Source organism: Alexandromys fortis, unplaced genomic scaffold (assembly GCF_014885135.2).
Source record: "Alexandromys fortis isolate MF-2015 unplaced genomic scaffold, M_Fortis_MF-2015_v1.1 scaffold_413, whole genome shotgun sequence".
NCBI classification, from domain to species: Eukaryota; Metazoa; Chordata; class Mammalia; order Rodentia; family Cricetidae; genus Alexandromys; species Alexandromys fortis.
Window position 1 is genome coordinate 265,541 of NW_026068299.1, and position 15,000 is coordinate 280,540.

Genomic DNA, 15,000 nt, shown 5'->3' on the forward strand with positions numbered 1-15,000 from the left:
AAAGGGAAGGTGGAGGTGGGGAAGAGACAGAAATATTTAATAAATAAATAAATAAATAAAAATAAAAATAAAGAAGGTTTATATTGGGAACTAGGAGCCTGGGTGACTAAAGCTATTAAGACCCACCTGCCCAACCTGCACTTGGCCTCCTTTGCCCTGTGTGTCATTTGAGTCCAGTAATTCCTTTGGCATGAGGGAAGAAGAGGTGGTCTCTGGCCTTCTGATTCTACATGGTTTCACTTGGGCATACAAGTCTTTGGAGGAGTCTTTTTCATGTTTTTTCTGCAAATGAGAGACAGTGAGACAGAGAGAATCATTATGACTCACCAGAGGCTCTCCTTTCATACTTCCTCAGGGTGCATGAGTGACATTTCAGACATTTACATAAAACTAAATGATTGCTGATGTGGTCTTCTGGGACTTCCAGATGACTTGGAGTATTTGTTAATTTCCTCCATGCACTTCTGGCATATTATTCTGACACTTTGATTTCCTAGTCAGTGCCTCATCTTTTAAAATGAGAATGTCCCTGCCCTCAGGACACTTGAATCTGCCATGTCCATTACCCAGATTGACTGTTGGAGGAGAGATACTTGTTGGTTCCTTGCCACCTCTCTAGGTTAGACCCAAAATAATCACAAAGAAACTGATCAACTAAATCACTGGTTGGCCCACTAGCTTCCCACCAGCTAACTCCTATATTAATTTAACCCATGTCTATTAATCTGTATATCACCATGAAGCTGTGTGTGGTCCACCAGGTAAAGTTTCCAGCATCTATCTACAGCAGCTCCATGGTTTCTCTCTCACTCCGCCTTTCTCTTCCCATGTGATAGGCCAAGCCAGTTCTTTATTCATTAACCAATTAAAGCAACAAATAGTCAGAAGGACCTCCTACACCAATGTGCCAGTTCATCACATGTTTGTATGAACCTCTTAACTCAAGCCTCACCTTAGAAGGCTTCTTTCAAGTCCCCTTAAATTGATACTGACCATCTGTGCCTCACACAACCTCAAAATGCATCCTCTAACTAATTTCCCTCAAACACTTTGTACTGCTCAGTCCATGTGTTTGTCTCTGTATTATCTCCCATCCAGAGCTTGTTCCAGTGGGTAGGAAGACCTGTGCCATGCTACATCTGCCGCCCTTACATGAAGCACCGTCTAGGGGTAACCCAGGAACTGGAGAGATGAGTCAAGGAAAAGAATGTTTGCTGTGTAAACCTGAGCACTTGACTTTGATCACTAGTGCCCACATTAAAAAGTCAAACAAGAATGCACATGCCTGGGACTTAGGGGACACTGAGGTAGAGACTGGTGTGAAGGGTTCAGTGGTACCAGTTCACCCAAAGAGACAGCTCCAGGTTCATTAAGAGAGCTTGTCACAGAAGATGAGTTGTAGAAAACTAGAAGAAGAAATCATATTTCGACCGCCTGTACTTACACAAACGTGCCTACACATTCCCATGTACATGGTTCTCATTTACTTGTGTTTCCTATTAATTTACTTCTTAGTTTTATAACACAGATTAAACTCAAGGCCCTTTGCATCTGAGGTTATTTCAACAGTGAGCAACAATTTCTGACCATCATATTATCATAAGTTCTTAGCATTGTGGATAAACAAGAGTCTCACCAGAACATCCAGCTCCATGCTGTCTGCATGCTGTGTGACCTTCACAGTGGCATCTGTCATAACAAAACATGCAGGTCTTCCCCTGTCCAGATTCCCATTACATCTCACTTCCCCAGACCCCCTCCATATCCCAGATAGGGAAACAGAAGATGTAGTGGGGTAGAGGTGCATAGAGAGGATTTAGTGTCCCAGATACTCCACCACTTCTGTGATGGTGAAACCTCAGGTATCTCCCTCCCAGGCCCTTTTCCTCTCACATAAGACTTCTTCCTGGATAGCAGGAGCTGGCTTGGAGCTGGAGAAACAAGAGAGTGTCAATTGGCAAAAAGGAAAGTCAAGCAGGTAGAGTCTATGTTTCTGAGCATGATTTACCTCTTCTGGTGGCTTTTGTCCCTGGTCACTGAATCTGCATGATGTTGCAAATGAGTCTCTGTCCGGACTGCAAGAGAGAAAGTCCCTCAATGGGGAGACTAGAACCACTTACCTAGCACATTCAGGAAAGGATGGGACCTTTACAACTCATCGTGTGTGTGTGTGTTAAAATCTCCCAGGAGATGGAAAAGTTCATACAATACAGAATATTGCACTTGTTTCCAGATGATGTTTTGCAATCAGCATCTGCAGAAGTGTTTCTAGGCTGACATGTCCCAGACTGACCTTACTATGGAGGGTCAGTGCCCTGAGCTCCTGCTTGGATACTCCACAGTGGGACCCACTAACCCCCTGAGACCCAGGCCTCTCACACCCTACTCACCTCCCTTCCTGTCTTTGTTCTGATGCCTGAATCTGAGGATAAGGAAGATGGTGAGGAAGAGGAGCAGTAGAAAGAAGGCCACAGAGATGCCAATCACAGCCTTTTGGTACCTTGCCAGTCCTAGGAGACAGGTAACATCATGAATGAATAATTGTGAATAAGAAGTTACTGTGTGAGGCTAAAGAGGCAGTCATAGAGCCTGAATGGGTCTTCACTAGGCCCTCTGCATATAAGTTATTATTGTTGGTTGGTTTGGTTTTTGTGGGGAGTTTCTGACAGTGGTGGTGATGGGTATATTACACTTTTGCCTACACTTGGGACACATTCTTCCTGCTGGATGACCTCACCCAACGTTGATCATGTTTCTGCCTGATGTTATGGTATTCTTTTGTGCCATTTTCAACTAATGTGCCTGTGTGGTCTACCCTTTCCTGGGGCATATGATGCAGGTGTAGTGTATCTGAAGGAGACTGGATGTGTGAGAGGAGATGTGAATGAGTGTAGGGAGGAAATGCTGCAATTGGGATGTATTGTATAAGAGAAGAATAAATAAATAGAGAATTGACTATGTGGTTGCTCCATGTGAGGTGTTTGTTACTTGCTATCATTTTGAAAGCCATGTAACCTGGGACCACCTCTGAGCACTTTCAGTCAGTTTTCCTGCCAGAGATCACCCTGAAGGATGGTACATAGGTGAGGATTGAACCCAGGTTATCTGGCCTTTCACCATATTCCCTATCCTTGAGCTAAACCTGATTAACTGGAAGGAAGGATCCTGAATGTCCTACCCTATCCCTATACCATACTCCTAGACAATGTCACCAACACAATGGCAGATGGAGCAGAATCACTGCAGAACAGAATTCTAGGATCGTTTTCTGTAAGTAGATAAAACAGATAAGATCATCATTGAAAGATATTTAATGTCTGTGTCAGGGTCTCCCATTTACACTTGTAGAAACTGAGGATCACATAAGAGAGGGGCTAGTACATGTCAATCTCTCTAAACAAGAATTTACCAACTGCATAACTAGCTTGATATCCCCCAAACCCACCCTGCAAAAGAGTTGTTGCCTAGACCTCGGTAGTCAGACACAACAGGAATGAAGATCTGTTTTTCATGGCCTAACACAATTGGATGGGGAAATTCTGGGGAATTATCACCTGCTATCATTTTCAGTGATTCAGTCTAGGACAGATCAACAACATCACCTTCTATCAGAGTACCTCTTCTGCAGCCTAGCTTCTGAGCCTTTGGTTTTCTAGGAATCATGTTAGGAATCTCTGCTTCACGCCTAGTAGCTTGGTCATCACCCAAGCTGATGAATGAATGAAGATGCCTGGGGACAGAGTGTCAGCACATACTCATGGTGAAACAAAATCCCTAGTCAGGTAAATCTAAAACCTCTATGGAAATGGAATTTGGACACAAGGAGACTGTGGGAAATTTGTAGGGGGAATGATGAGTGGAAGGATGCCCTATTATGTCATCTCTTATCAGCCTTCTACCTACACTTCAGCTTCTCCAGAAACTTCCAGTTTCCTATCTAAAATTTTCTGGGACTCCCATGCAGAAGGTGAGATGATGATTAATTGAGAAAGAACAGTTTGTTTTTAAATCTCTCCCTAGGTCAAATCCTAGGTCAAATATTTTGTCTTAAGTGAGCTCAAAGAGGTCTGGGTTATCTCACCTGAAACTATGATCTCCACAGGGACACTGGGGTGTGACAACAGGTAAGGGGATGAGCTTTGGGAACCAAAGCATACATAGGATCCCCCAAGAGCTGAGGTCACAGCACTCATGGAGAATTCTGCCTGATTTTTTAAATCTTGAAACTGTGATTTTTGATGCAAATAGGGATGGGCTGCACCTTCCTTGAATAGAAGGAAAGTATCCACTGGGACTGATGATTGACACTGCAAGGTCACATTCTCTCCTAAGGAAACAGTAGTGCCTGGATGCACAGAGAGATTTGGTGCAACAGCAGGGTACCCTAAAGAGAAGAAAATTAGTGAGTGAAGGACTGCAGCCATTGTTCTGAGGCCCCCTTTCAGAACCTAGTCTCTCTATATTTTAACAGACTGTGCACTCCCTTGTACCGGGACCTATTCCTCTGTGAGATATTCATCATCATCTTGATGATGAATTCCAGGTCTCCTCCCAGCTTAACCTGTGCCAAAATGAATCCCAACTGAATGCACTAAAATCCTCACCTGTGATCAGGATGTCCAATGGATCGCTGGGGGCTGACCACTCAAAGGAGGAACTGTGTGCACCAAGGCATCTATACTGACCAGCAATGGAGGAATTCACAGAGCCTAAGGTAAAATTGGCATGAAAATCTCCATCCTGAGACTGATGGACAGAGGCCTGGGTGAGGCCACTTCCCCCCGTCTTAAAGAGAGCAAATCTGTCATAACTTATCTCAGAGGAACACTTGAAGATGAGCTTCTCTCCAGGTGTCAGGAGAGGGCCTTTGTGGATCAACAAGGAAGGCTTCTTTGACAGTCCTGAAAGCAGGAGACTCAGGAAGCCATACAGCTGGATCTTTCTATACATTCCACATCCATCCTGCCCTGACAGTGCCATGGCCATTCATACTGTGGGCCTTAGCACTCAAGAGTTTCCATTAGCCATCCTGGCTTTAAACCTTCCTTGAGGTAGCACAAAGTATGACAAAGGGTTTCTGGTGGCAAACAGTTGAGTAAATGAGACTTCCTCACCTGAGACATGTATCTCCAAAGGGTCACTGGCCTCCGACCACACATGGGTAGAATTTGTATAACGTCCATAACATCTGAAGGGCCCACTCTTGCTGGACGCCACAGTGATCTCAGGAAACAGAGCTAGGGACTGTCCATTATGTGTAAGCTGTGCCTTTAGGGACCTGGAGAAATTTTGATCTGCCCCAGTCAAAATGAACCAATCATATCCTTTAGATGAGACACACTTAAGGGTCACATTCCCACCTGGGGTCACCACAGGGCTGGGCAAAGCTGACAGAGTAGGTTTACCATGGTGAACACCTAGGAGAGGAAGAGGCAGCCTGTTTAATAAAAGACAGCCCATAATGTCTCCAGCAGAAAAGCTGAGGAAGCACACCTATGGCAGATTATTTCCTGAGGACAGAGGCAAAGATTGTGACACTTAGTGTCCTCTCACCCGTCACCACCAGCTCCAGGGGATCACTGCGCTCTGTCCAGCCAGCAGAGGTGTAAGAGTAACAGCGATATTTTCCTGCATGATGCTGTTCCATGGATGCTATTGAGAACATGGCCTTGTTACCAGGATCTATTGGGGTTTGACTGTCCCAGGGTGCTGGGTTTCCTTCTTTATAGAGGAAATACATTGGTTGGTTTCCCGTGGTCCCCTCACACACAATTGTCACACTATTCCCTGAGGCAATCACAGATCCCGGCTCAGCCCTCAAAATGGGTTTCTTGAGTTTTCCTACAAGGAAGTAGAAGAGAAGGATGTGGGGTCAATCAAACAGTTTCAGAGTAAAGATCAAACTTGCTCCTGATCTTGAACTTTACTCCTAAATAGAAAAAGAACCAATAATGTCATGGGAAGACACATCATTCTCCTGACCCTCCCAGGTTCCATTCTTACTATGCTGTCCCCTCATTTTCTATACAGTGACTCTCATGGTCTGCATACTGTGTCAACTGACTCAGGAACCCTGAGTCCTCAAACACATGACACACCATGATCTAAACTGGGATCCTGTGTCCAGTAGAATATGATTCTACAGAGACCCTGCTGTACCCTCACCTGAGATCAGAAGTTCCAAAAGGTCACTCCCTTCTGACCACACCTGAGGATTACTTCTGTAAGAGCCATAGCATCTGAACCTCCACCTTTGGCTGAAGGCCATTGGTGTCACTTGGAACTTGGCAAAAAATAACCCAGTGTCTTTATCTTGTGAACGCTCACTGCGCAAGAACTTCTGATCATCCTTAGTTACAATGAACCAGTTGTATGAATGATTTGAGGTACAAGAAAGTGTCACAGTCATTCCTACAGTCACAACAGGGTCTTGTAGTGGCAACAGTATAGGTTTATTGTAGACTCCTAAAAGAAATCACATAGAAAATTCAAGTGGACCACACAGTCTAAATTGCTGCCCACGGCTTTTTTTCTATGGGAAATAGTGCTACAGCAGTCGGTACTTGAGAGTGACTACTGGGGCAAGGATTTTTTAGTTTCTCTCACCTGTCACCACCAACTCTAAGGTGTTACTGCGTTCTGTCCATCCAGAAGAGGTGTAGGAGTAGCAGTGATATCTCCCTGCATTCAATTCTGTCATAGAAGAAATGGTGAGTTTTGCATTATTATTGTAGACTATTTGGTTCTGTTGGTCCCAAGGATCTGGGCTTCCCTCTTTATATATCACATAGATTAGGGTTGTTAGTTTTGCCTTACACCAGATGGTAACATAACTCCCTGAGGTGATCACAGAACCTGGCTCAGCCCATATGGTGGGCTTGTCAAGAGTCCCTGCAAAGAAGTAGGAAGAAAGTAGGTGCATCTGTCACTAAAATGTCACAGAGAAGGTCACAATTGCCCCTGACACATAAGCTGATCTGCAATAGCAGGAGTACACATAAAGACCACACATTTCCATGGATCTTCGATTTCATTATTAGTATCACTCATGATGACCAGCTGTATCAGAAATTCTGTGACATTGAGTCCAGTAGCCCTGGTTGTCAATCACCCAGCACAAATCAGGTATTTTCCAGGGACCCTGTGTCAGTTGCAATTATACCCAAAAGAACGTACTGCACTTCCTTACCTGATACCAGGAGCTCCAGTTGGTTACTGGGAACCGACCACAGCTGAGGGCTGCTCAAGGAATAACCATAGCATGAGAACCTCCACCTCTTGTTGGGGGTCACAGGATCCACCAAGAACGTGGCTCTAAATATGTCAGAGGATATTTTCAGTGAGAGTTCAGGACTCGAGAGCTTCTCACCGTCCTTCATTAGAATGAACATACTGTACGGTTGTTGTGACTGACACTGAAGGGTAACTCGCACCCCTGCAGTCACCACAGGGCTGGGAATGGCTGACAGAGCGACACTGCTGAGGTTAACTCCTAGCAGAGCAGAGGAGGGCTGTTAGGAGAACTTATATGAGAAACATGTTCCCCACTTCTCATATTTGAGAAAGGAGCCCACTTAAGGCAAATCCAGGAGCTGAGAGAGGGTTCTGTTACCTGTCACCACCAGCTCTAGGGTGTCACTTTTTTCTAATGAGCCACTGGTGCTTGTATAAGAACACCAATATTGGCCTGCATTGTTCCATTGAACTGAAGACATAGAAAACTTGGCCTTATTCTCAGTTTCTAGAAGGGCTGTTGGTATCAGGTAGTCTTGACTTCCTACTTTGTAGAGACGATATTCTTTGGCCTCTGAGGGCCCTTCACAGAAGAATGCCACCTGCTTCCCAGTGGCTACCACATTTCCTGGCACTGCTCTCAGTGTAGGTTTAGAGAAGGCCCCTGAAAGAAATTGACAATTCTTTCCCCAGAAATCCATTTCTGATACAGTCTTCTGACCCAGAACCTTTTAGGCATCCCCAACATCAGGCCAAACCAGCTGTTCTCCATCTGCTCTGCTCATGAGTTCCCCTTGATCCCCCACAAAAATGTCCAAACTAGGACAGCTGGGAAAACACTTACCTGCTGAAGCTGGGTTCCAGAGGTTTGGGCTTAGTCCTGGAAGAGAGTGAGCTGTGAGTGTTTACACTAAACCATGAGCAGGACCTACACTTCCAGGTGCCTTCCGGAGCTGCTCAGACATCCCAAAGGCCCAAATCATGATTGTGAAGTGGATTCCTTCTCAGAGAATATTTCTCCCTCCCCATATGGTATCTCACCAAGAAACAGCAGCACTATAAGAAATGGGGTCATGGCATCTTCCAGTTGCCACAGTTTGCAGATAGATGATCTCCTTTCCAAACACACAAACACAAATTGTGTGGCCTTTGCAAACTGGTGTCTGATTTCCGTCATGCGAATGTCATACTGGAAGCCCCTGAAGAAGAGGAACTCTTCTAACCAGCTGCCTGACTCTTTCCTTCCTGGGCTATGATGGGTTGGGCTAAAGATTTTGTGGATTCTGTCTCTCTGTGGTTCTTTAGTTTTTGGGTTTAAAAAAAAAAAAAAAAAATTAAAAAAAAAAAAAAATTAAACCTCATGGTGGTCTCAGATTCATACTTCTTTCTCAGCATTCTGTGTACTATATTACAAACCCAAGTCTGACTGTGGCCTCTTCCTGCAGCACATCTCCACATTAAACACCTGCATCTGTCTAAATGCTCTCAGTTACCACAGACCAGGAATTAACACACCATAAGCCTGATGGTTTCCTGACATAGCTCCTTTACTTGAGGGATACGGTGGTTGTTTGTTTCTCTTAGTTCTTGGTTCTCCTCCTTTACTCTTTCATACACACCAATCTCATGGTTCGTTTCCTAGCGTGCATGGAAGATGCTTTGGGATGTTGTATGAACATTACCTAGAGATACAAGAACAATGCCTACACCAGCCACATGAAAGAATGGTAAGAGAAACAAAGACAAGACTCCATACAAATCTAGCTGGTGAGACAATGAGTTATGTTAGGGCTCTGTATAAAAATGTCTGCAATCTTGTTATTTTTGTGTTTCGTTTATTTGTTTATTTGATTGTTTGTTTAGACAGGGTGTTACTATGAGCTCCAGCTGTACTGGAACTCACTCTGTAGAACACACTAGCTGTAACAACCATTTTCACACCCAATTGTTGAGAACAGTGTGTTCCACTATGGCCAAAAATATTGGAAACATCTCAGTGATTTTGTCCCTGGGAAAAAAAGCTTTGCCTACAAATTTTAACTGCCTATAGTTCTGATTCTTTCTTGTTCAACAACAAGAAAGAATACTGATGGGACCAATGTTCTACAGGTCACTTGTGTGTAGTAACAGAAACAGAGACTTCAATAGGACCAGAGTTTTGCTATGGGGAGAGCAGTGTTCTACAACAAAGAAAGCTGCAGGCTGATGCTGCTGGGATCATAGAGAACAAAAGGAACACACTGAGCACATGGTCTTTTATTTCTCCTGTATGAAAATAGAGAAGACATGTATGGAAATGGAGAAAGAAATGTGCTATGCTCATAGCTTTGATTTGATTCTATTCTGATAAATTATAATCTCCCATAGATTGATTGCTCTTTTCCTATCACCATACATGTCTAACATAAAACCAAATTCTCAGCATTCTCTCTTCTTCTGTGTTCCTCTTTTATTGTTCAGAATCCTTCTGGTTTTTGTAAAAGCTGAATTTGATTTAATGCCTGTGCAATCACAAATGTCTATTCCAAATTAATGTTATTGGCATCTCAACTCTGAGCCTCAGCACCATCCTGAGTGTCTAATATCAGTGTAATTTTCACCATATTCATAACTTCATGATTGCTTGTGATTTGGATGTACAAGAAAGGATTAACCTTCAGACAGTTTTACAATGTAGTTGCCATGCAAGAGGGATTTGATTATGTAAATGTTATGGTTAAAGGGTCCCTCTCTGCTCTCATATTTTGCATATGGTTAATACATTGCATCTAAACTGTGAAGGTCATCAAAATCAAACTTCCCCAAAATGAAAGTTCCCAAAATGCAGACAGTTCCTTATTCACGAAAAGAGGCTAACATTGTTCAGTGCCTTAATCTACCCTTGGGAAGGATCATTGCAGGGGTAGTTTTTCCTTCATGGTGTCTGAGATAGGGTCAGGGCTCCAAGACTGTTGTTGCTCTGCGCTATATTTGTAAACACATTCTGCAAATACTTTGTATTGTTGTCTGCTGTCCACGTTAACGCTAAAATAGGTTAATTCCTACATTTATTCACAGGTTTATTGTTTCCTGTGTAGGTATCAGTTTTGTTGTGGGATATTTTTACACTGTGTTACAAAGTTTTGCTTTGATTGGTGTAATTAAAGGCTTAATGGCCAAGAGCTGGCTGGAGGTATAATGGGACATCAGGGCAGAAAGAGAACTCTAGGAAGAAGAAAGGCAGAGTCATCAGTCAGACACTAGACACAGACAGGACAATGCAGCTGGGAGATGGTCGAAAGGCTGTGCCATGATTGCTAGGTAGGAGGGATAGGCAGGATTTCAGGGGTGAGAGAGAAAGATGAGAATGATCTAATCATGTAGATTGTGCCATGGAGACTCTAGAAGACTTAGAACAATTCAGAGGTGCAGAGTAGAGAAGAGTAACTGAACCATGTGATATGACATAGATAAATAAAATAGGTTCAGTTAATCTCTACAAACTAGATAGAAACAAGCCTAACCTATATGCTGATTTATCATAATTGATAAAAGTCTTTATGTCATTATTGGGAGGCTGGATAAGAAGTCAGAGAAAGACTCCTTACAAATGGCGTCCATTGTGGGGCTAAGTATTTCCACATAGTTCTCAAAAAAGATTTTAAAAAGTACCAAACATAGAAACAGATGTCACTTCTTATTCCCACGATCTTAGGTGGCCACTGCCTGACGGCTTGAGCCAGCCAGCACCATGTATGGTGACTCATGATAAGTTTAAGCCTTGTGTGTTTTTAAAACAAAAAGATAAGACACCAAAAAGAGAAGTAACACAGGTAGTCCAGCCTTTCAGACTGTCTCTGTTGCAGTTTCCTCAAAATGCTGCTTTTAGAACAACTTCAGATCTGCTAGGTGAGAGGGTTCAGGCTCACAGACAACACAGTCATACTTCAGATAGATCCTACATTTCCCCATCACACTAGGATAGACAATAGCTAGTAGCTGTCTCAGGACTTGACCATTATCTTAATTTTCTTAGGGATCCCTAAAGATCCATCATCTCCAGACAACAGGAAGCCATCTAGAGAGTACAATGCCTGTGTTTCCAAGAGATGGGGTTGGTGGTTTCTGGTCCTTCAGTGGTTTGTGGATGTTTGACATCATTTTGGGGGTTGGATGTAAATTGTTACTGGTCATGGTAAGGGTGGAACCTAAGTAAGTGATGTGTATTCAAAGATGACAGTGTGAAAAGAAAAAAAAAGGCAGTATATGGCAATTACAGGATGAAAGGGTAGATTACTGAATATACACTTAGACTAAAAAGCAAACACTAGTCTCAAATATTTTACATTGGTATGGACTTTTATATATTGATAGAAATTTAAAATTACCTTGATATGTTTTATGTACATTTCTGTTCTTCAAGGTATTGTACCTATGCAAGACATTTAAAAATGTCATGAATAATTAAGAGATACAAGTTAATAGTTAACCATATATAATAAAAATCAGACTTGTAGTCATATTAAATATGTCTTAAAGTTAACAAAGATATATTTTAGATGGAGAGTTGGTCCTCAAACACTTCATAAATCTAAACAATATGTCATTTAAGATTTTTTATTTAAGATGATTTTATATCCTAAGGCTTTTTATGACAGTGAGACATATGTGCTCCTGGAATTAGGAGTTTACTTTAAAAAGGGATGAAGAGCATGGAAAAACTACATATGGAGTTTGGGTTTTATTGTAACAAGATATCCATTGTGTAAAAACAGCCATTGTCTCATCTGCTGACAGTATGCTATCCACACTGGACAAGCAGGACACAAAAGAAGGCAACTGCCAAAATTTGCCAATACAAGATGGGATGGTCCTTCAAACTTCCTGTTTCACAGAAAAGTCTGTTAGATATTCTAAACCTGCCATCTGAGGATCGATGCCCCAATATTGTAAAGGGATCTTGGGGTGACTCTCTAGGAAGCCAGATATCTCAATTGTTTCTATAATTTTGGAGGTCTTTGCCCTGCACTTTCTATTTACTCAGGTAATATTTTAATCTTCTTGGGTTTCTAATGAGGATTGAAGACCAGATAGTTATACGTATAGTTATCCTTGCTAGTGAATTCAGAAAAATATAACTTACATGAAAGTTGAAAAGTTTATAAGATTAAAAAACAAAGAAACATAGTTCCTCTAGGATCACGAACTATAGGCTCAATGTCCTTTGTTTATGGCTAGAATCCACTTATGAGTGAGGACATACCATGTTCCTCTCTTTGGGTCTGGGTTATCTCACTCAGCAAAGTGTTTTCTATTTCCATTCATTTGCATGTAAAATTCAAGATGTCATTGTTTTTTACCGCTGAGTAGTACTCTAAAGTGTATACGTGCCATACCTTCTTTATCCATTTGTCTTTTGAGAGGTACCTAGGTAGTTTCCAGGATCTGGCTATTATAAATAGTCCGGCTATGAACATTGTAGAACGAATGCTTTTGTAGTATGATGGGTTACCTGTTGGGTCTATTCCCAAGAGTGGAATTACTGGATTCTCAGGTAGGTTGACTCCCAGTTTTCTGAGAAACCGCCACACTGATTTCCAAAGGGGTTACACAAGTTTGCATTCCCAGCAACAATGGAAGAGTGTTCCCCTTACTCCACAACCTCTCCACCATAGGCTATGATTGGTGTTTTTATTTTAGCTATTCTGTCAGGCATAGCATGGTATCTCAAAGTTGCTTTGATTTGCATTTCCCAGATCGCTAAGGAGGTTGAACATGACCTTAAGTATCTTTTGGCCATTTGAACTTCTTCTGTTGAAAATTCTTTGTTCAGTTCAGTACCACATTTTTTTAACTGGATTAATTAGAGTTTTAATATCTAGTTTCTTGAGTTATTTATATATTTTGGAGATCAGACTTTTGTCTGATGCGGGGTTGGTGAAGACTTCTCCCAGTCAGTAGGTTGCCTTTTTGTCTTAATGACAGTATTCTTTGCTTTACAGAAGATTCTCAATTTCAGGAGGTCCCATTTATACATTGTTGCTCTTATTGTCTGTGCTACTGGGGTTATAATTAGGAAGTGGTCTCCTGTGCCCATATGTTGTAGACTATTTCCTACTTTCTCTTCTATCAGGTTCTATGTGGTCAGATTTATATTGAGGTCTTTAATCCATTTGGACTTGAGTTTTGTGCGTGGTGATAGATATGGATCTATTTTGATTTTTATACAGGTTGACATCCAGTTATGCCAGCATCATTTGTTAAAGATGCTTTCTTTCAGTCTTTGGGCTACCAGGCATCTCTGCTTCAGTGCTGGGGAGTTCCATCTGGATGGGTGAGTGTGTGCTATTCCAGGGCGAATTGTCCTGGAAGAGAGCACAACCCCCCTCCCAGTTCCTGCTGCTGGGGATTCTTCTTACACAAGATCCAGTCCCCCACCCCTACCCCCAGCCTGCCCTGTTGTCTGCAAGGTCCTTGGCTCAGGGAACAGTTTCCTGTTCCTGCACTAAGGCTACCCACACAGAGGGGTGAGTGCCTGCCTGACTGGCAGGCCTGAAGATCCTGCAAGGGAGCCCTGGACCATTAGCTTGTGCTGCAGGCCCTGCTGTGTTCTACTTGACCCGCCCTGCTCACCACCTTAGCCCTTATGTCCAAGGTGTCTTTGGGCTACAAGGTGGACCTGTTTCAGTGCTGAGGAGTTCCATCCAGAGAGGAACAGTTTCTACTTCTACACTGAGGAGATCTACAAAGAGAGTCAGTCACAGCAATGAGTGGACCAAGACACCAGGCCTCTCCCGGCTCCATTTGAAGGAAGAGATGGGCAAGCGCAAATGCAAGAATTCCTTCAACAACCTGAAAAGAAACATGACATAACCAGAATTCAGGGATCCCAAATCAAGAAGATTTGAACACCCTACTCCAGAAGAAATAGAAGAAATCGACTTTAAATGGAACTATATGAAAATAATAGAGGACCTTAAACAGGAGGTAAAAAACTGCCATAAACAATTAGAGATTACAAACAAAAAGGTAGAGGAAATGAATAAATCTCTCAAAGATACCCAAGAAAAACAAGAAAATCAAGAAAAAGCAATCAAACAGGTAAGGAAAATGGATCAAGACTTGAAGAATGAAATGGAGGTAATGAAGAAAACTCAGTCCAGGGGAAGGCTCGAGATACAACAGAGACAAGTATTACCAACAGAATACAAGAGATAGAAGAAAGAATGTCAGACACTGAAGATACCATAGAGGAAAAAAAAAAACACACTGATCAAAGAAAACAGCAAATCCAACAAACTCTTATCACAAAACATTCAGGAAATATGGGACACAATAAAAAGACCAAACCTAAGAATAATAGGAGTAGAAGAAGGGGAAGAAGTGCAGCACAACAGTCCAGAAAATATATTTAATGAAATTATAGAGGGGTGCACCCACACACTGAGACAATGGGGATGCTCTATCAGGAACTCACCAAGGCCAGCTAGCCTAGGTCTGAAAAAGCCTGGGATAAAACCGGACTCGCTGAACTTAGCGGACAATGAGGACTACTGAGACATCAAGAACAATGGCAATGGGTTTTTGATCCTACTGCACTTATTGGTTTTGTGGGAGCCTAGGCAGTTTGGATGCTCACCTTACTAGACCTGGATGGAGGTGGGTGGTCCTTGGACTTCCTATAGGGCAAGGAACCCTGATTGCTCTATTGGCAGACGAGGGAGGGGGACTTGATTGGGCAAGGGGGAGGGAAAGGGGAGGCAGCGGTGGGGAAGAGACAGAAATCTT

General features: G+C 42.6%; 1 protein-coding gene across 22 annotated transcripts in view; it reads right to left on the reverse strand.

Moving 5' to 3' along the window:
* Window positions 1–75: 75 nt before the first annotated feature.
* Window positions 76–15,000, reverse strand: part of LOC126494987 (leukocyte immunoglobulin-like receptor subfamily B member 3) — a 91,762-nt gene continuing 76,837 nt past the window's right edge. For 7 of the 22 annotated variants that reach the window (XM_050132586.1, XM_050132589.1, XM_050132596.1 and 4 more), the window contains 7 exons: window positions 4,605–4,901; window positions 4,082–4,384; window positions 2,391–2,510; window positions 2,009–2,075; window positions 1,894–1,931; window positions 1,637–1,689; window positions 76–282 (listed from right to left, as the gene is read on the reverse strand). In XM_050132586.1, the coding sequence (XP_049988543.1) occupies window positions 91–282; window positions 1,637–1,689; window positions 1,894–1,931; window positions 2,009–2,075; window positions 2,391–2,510; window positions 4,082–4,384; window positions 4,605–4,901 (1,070 nt within the window). In that variant the 3' untranslated portion in view covers window positions 76–90. Of the gene's footprint in view, window positions 283–1,636; window positions 1,690–1,893; window positions 1,932–2,008; window positions 2,076–2,390; window positions 2,511–4,081; window positions 4,385–4,604; window positions 4,902–5,114; window positions 5,418–5,553; window positions 5,842–6,165; window positions 6,466–6,606; window positions 6,892–7,189; window positions 7,493–7,612; window positions 7,898–8,077; window positions 8,114–8,274; window positions 8,480–15,000 lie in introns of those variants that run through there. The other 15 variants (XM_050132599.1, XM_050132592.1, XM_050132581.1 and 12 more) reach the window with 13 other exon arrangements.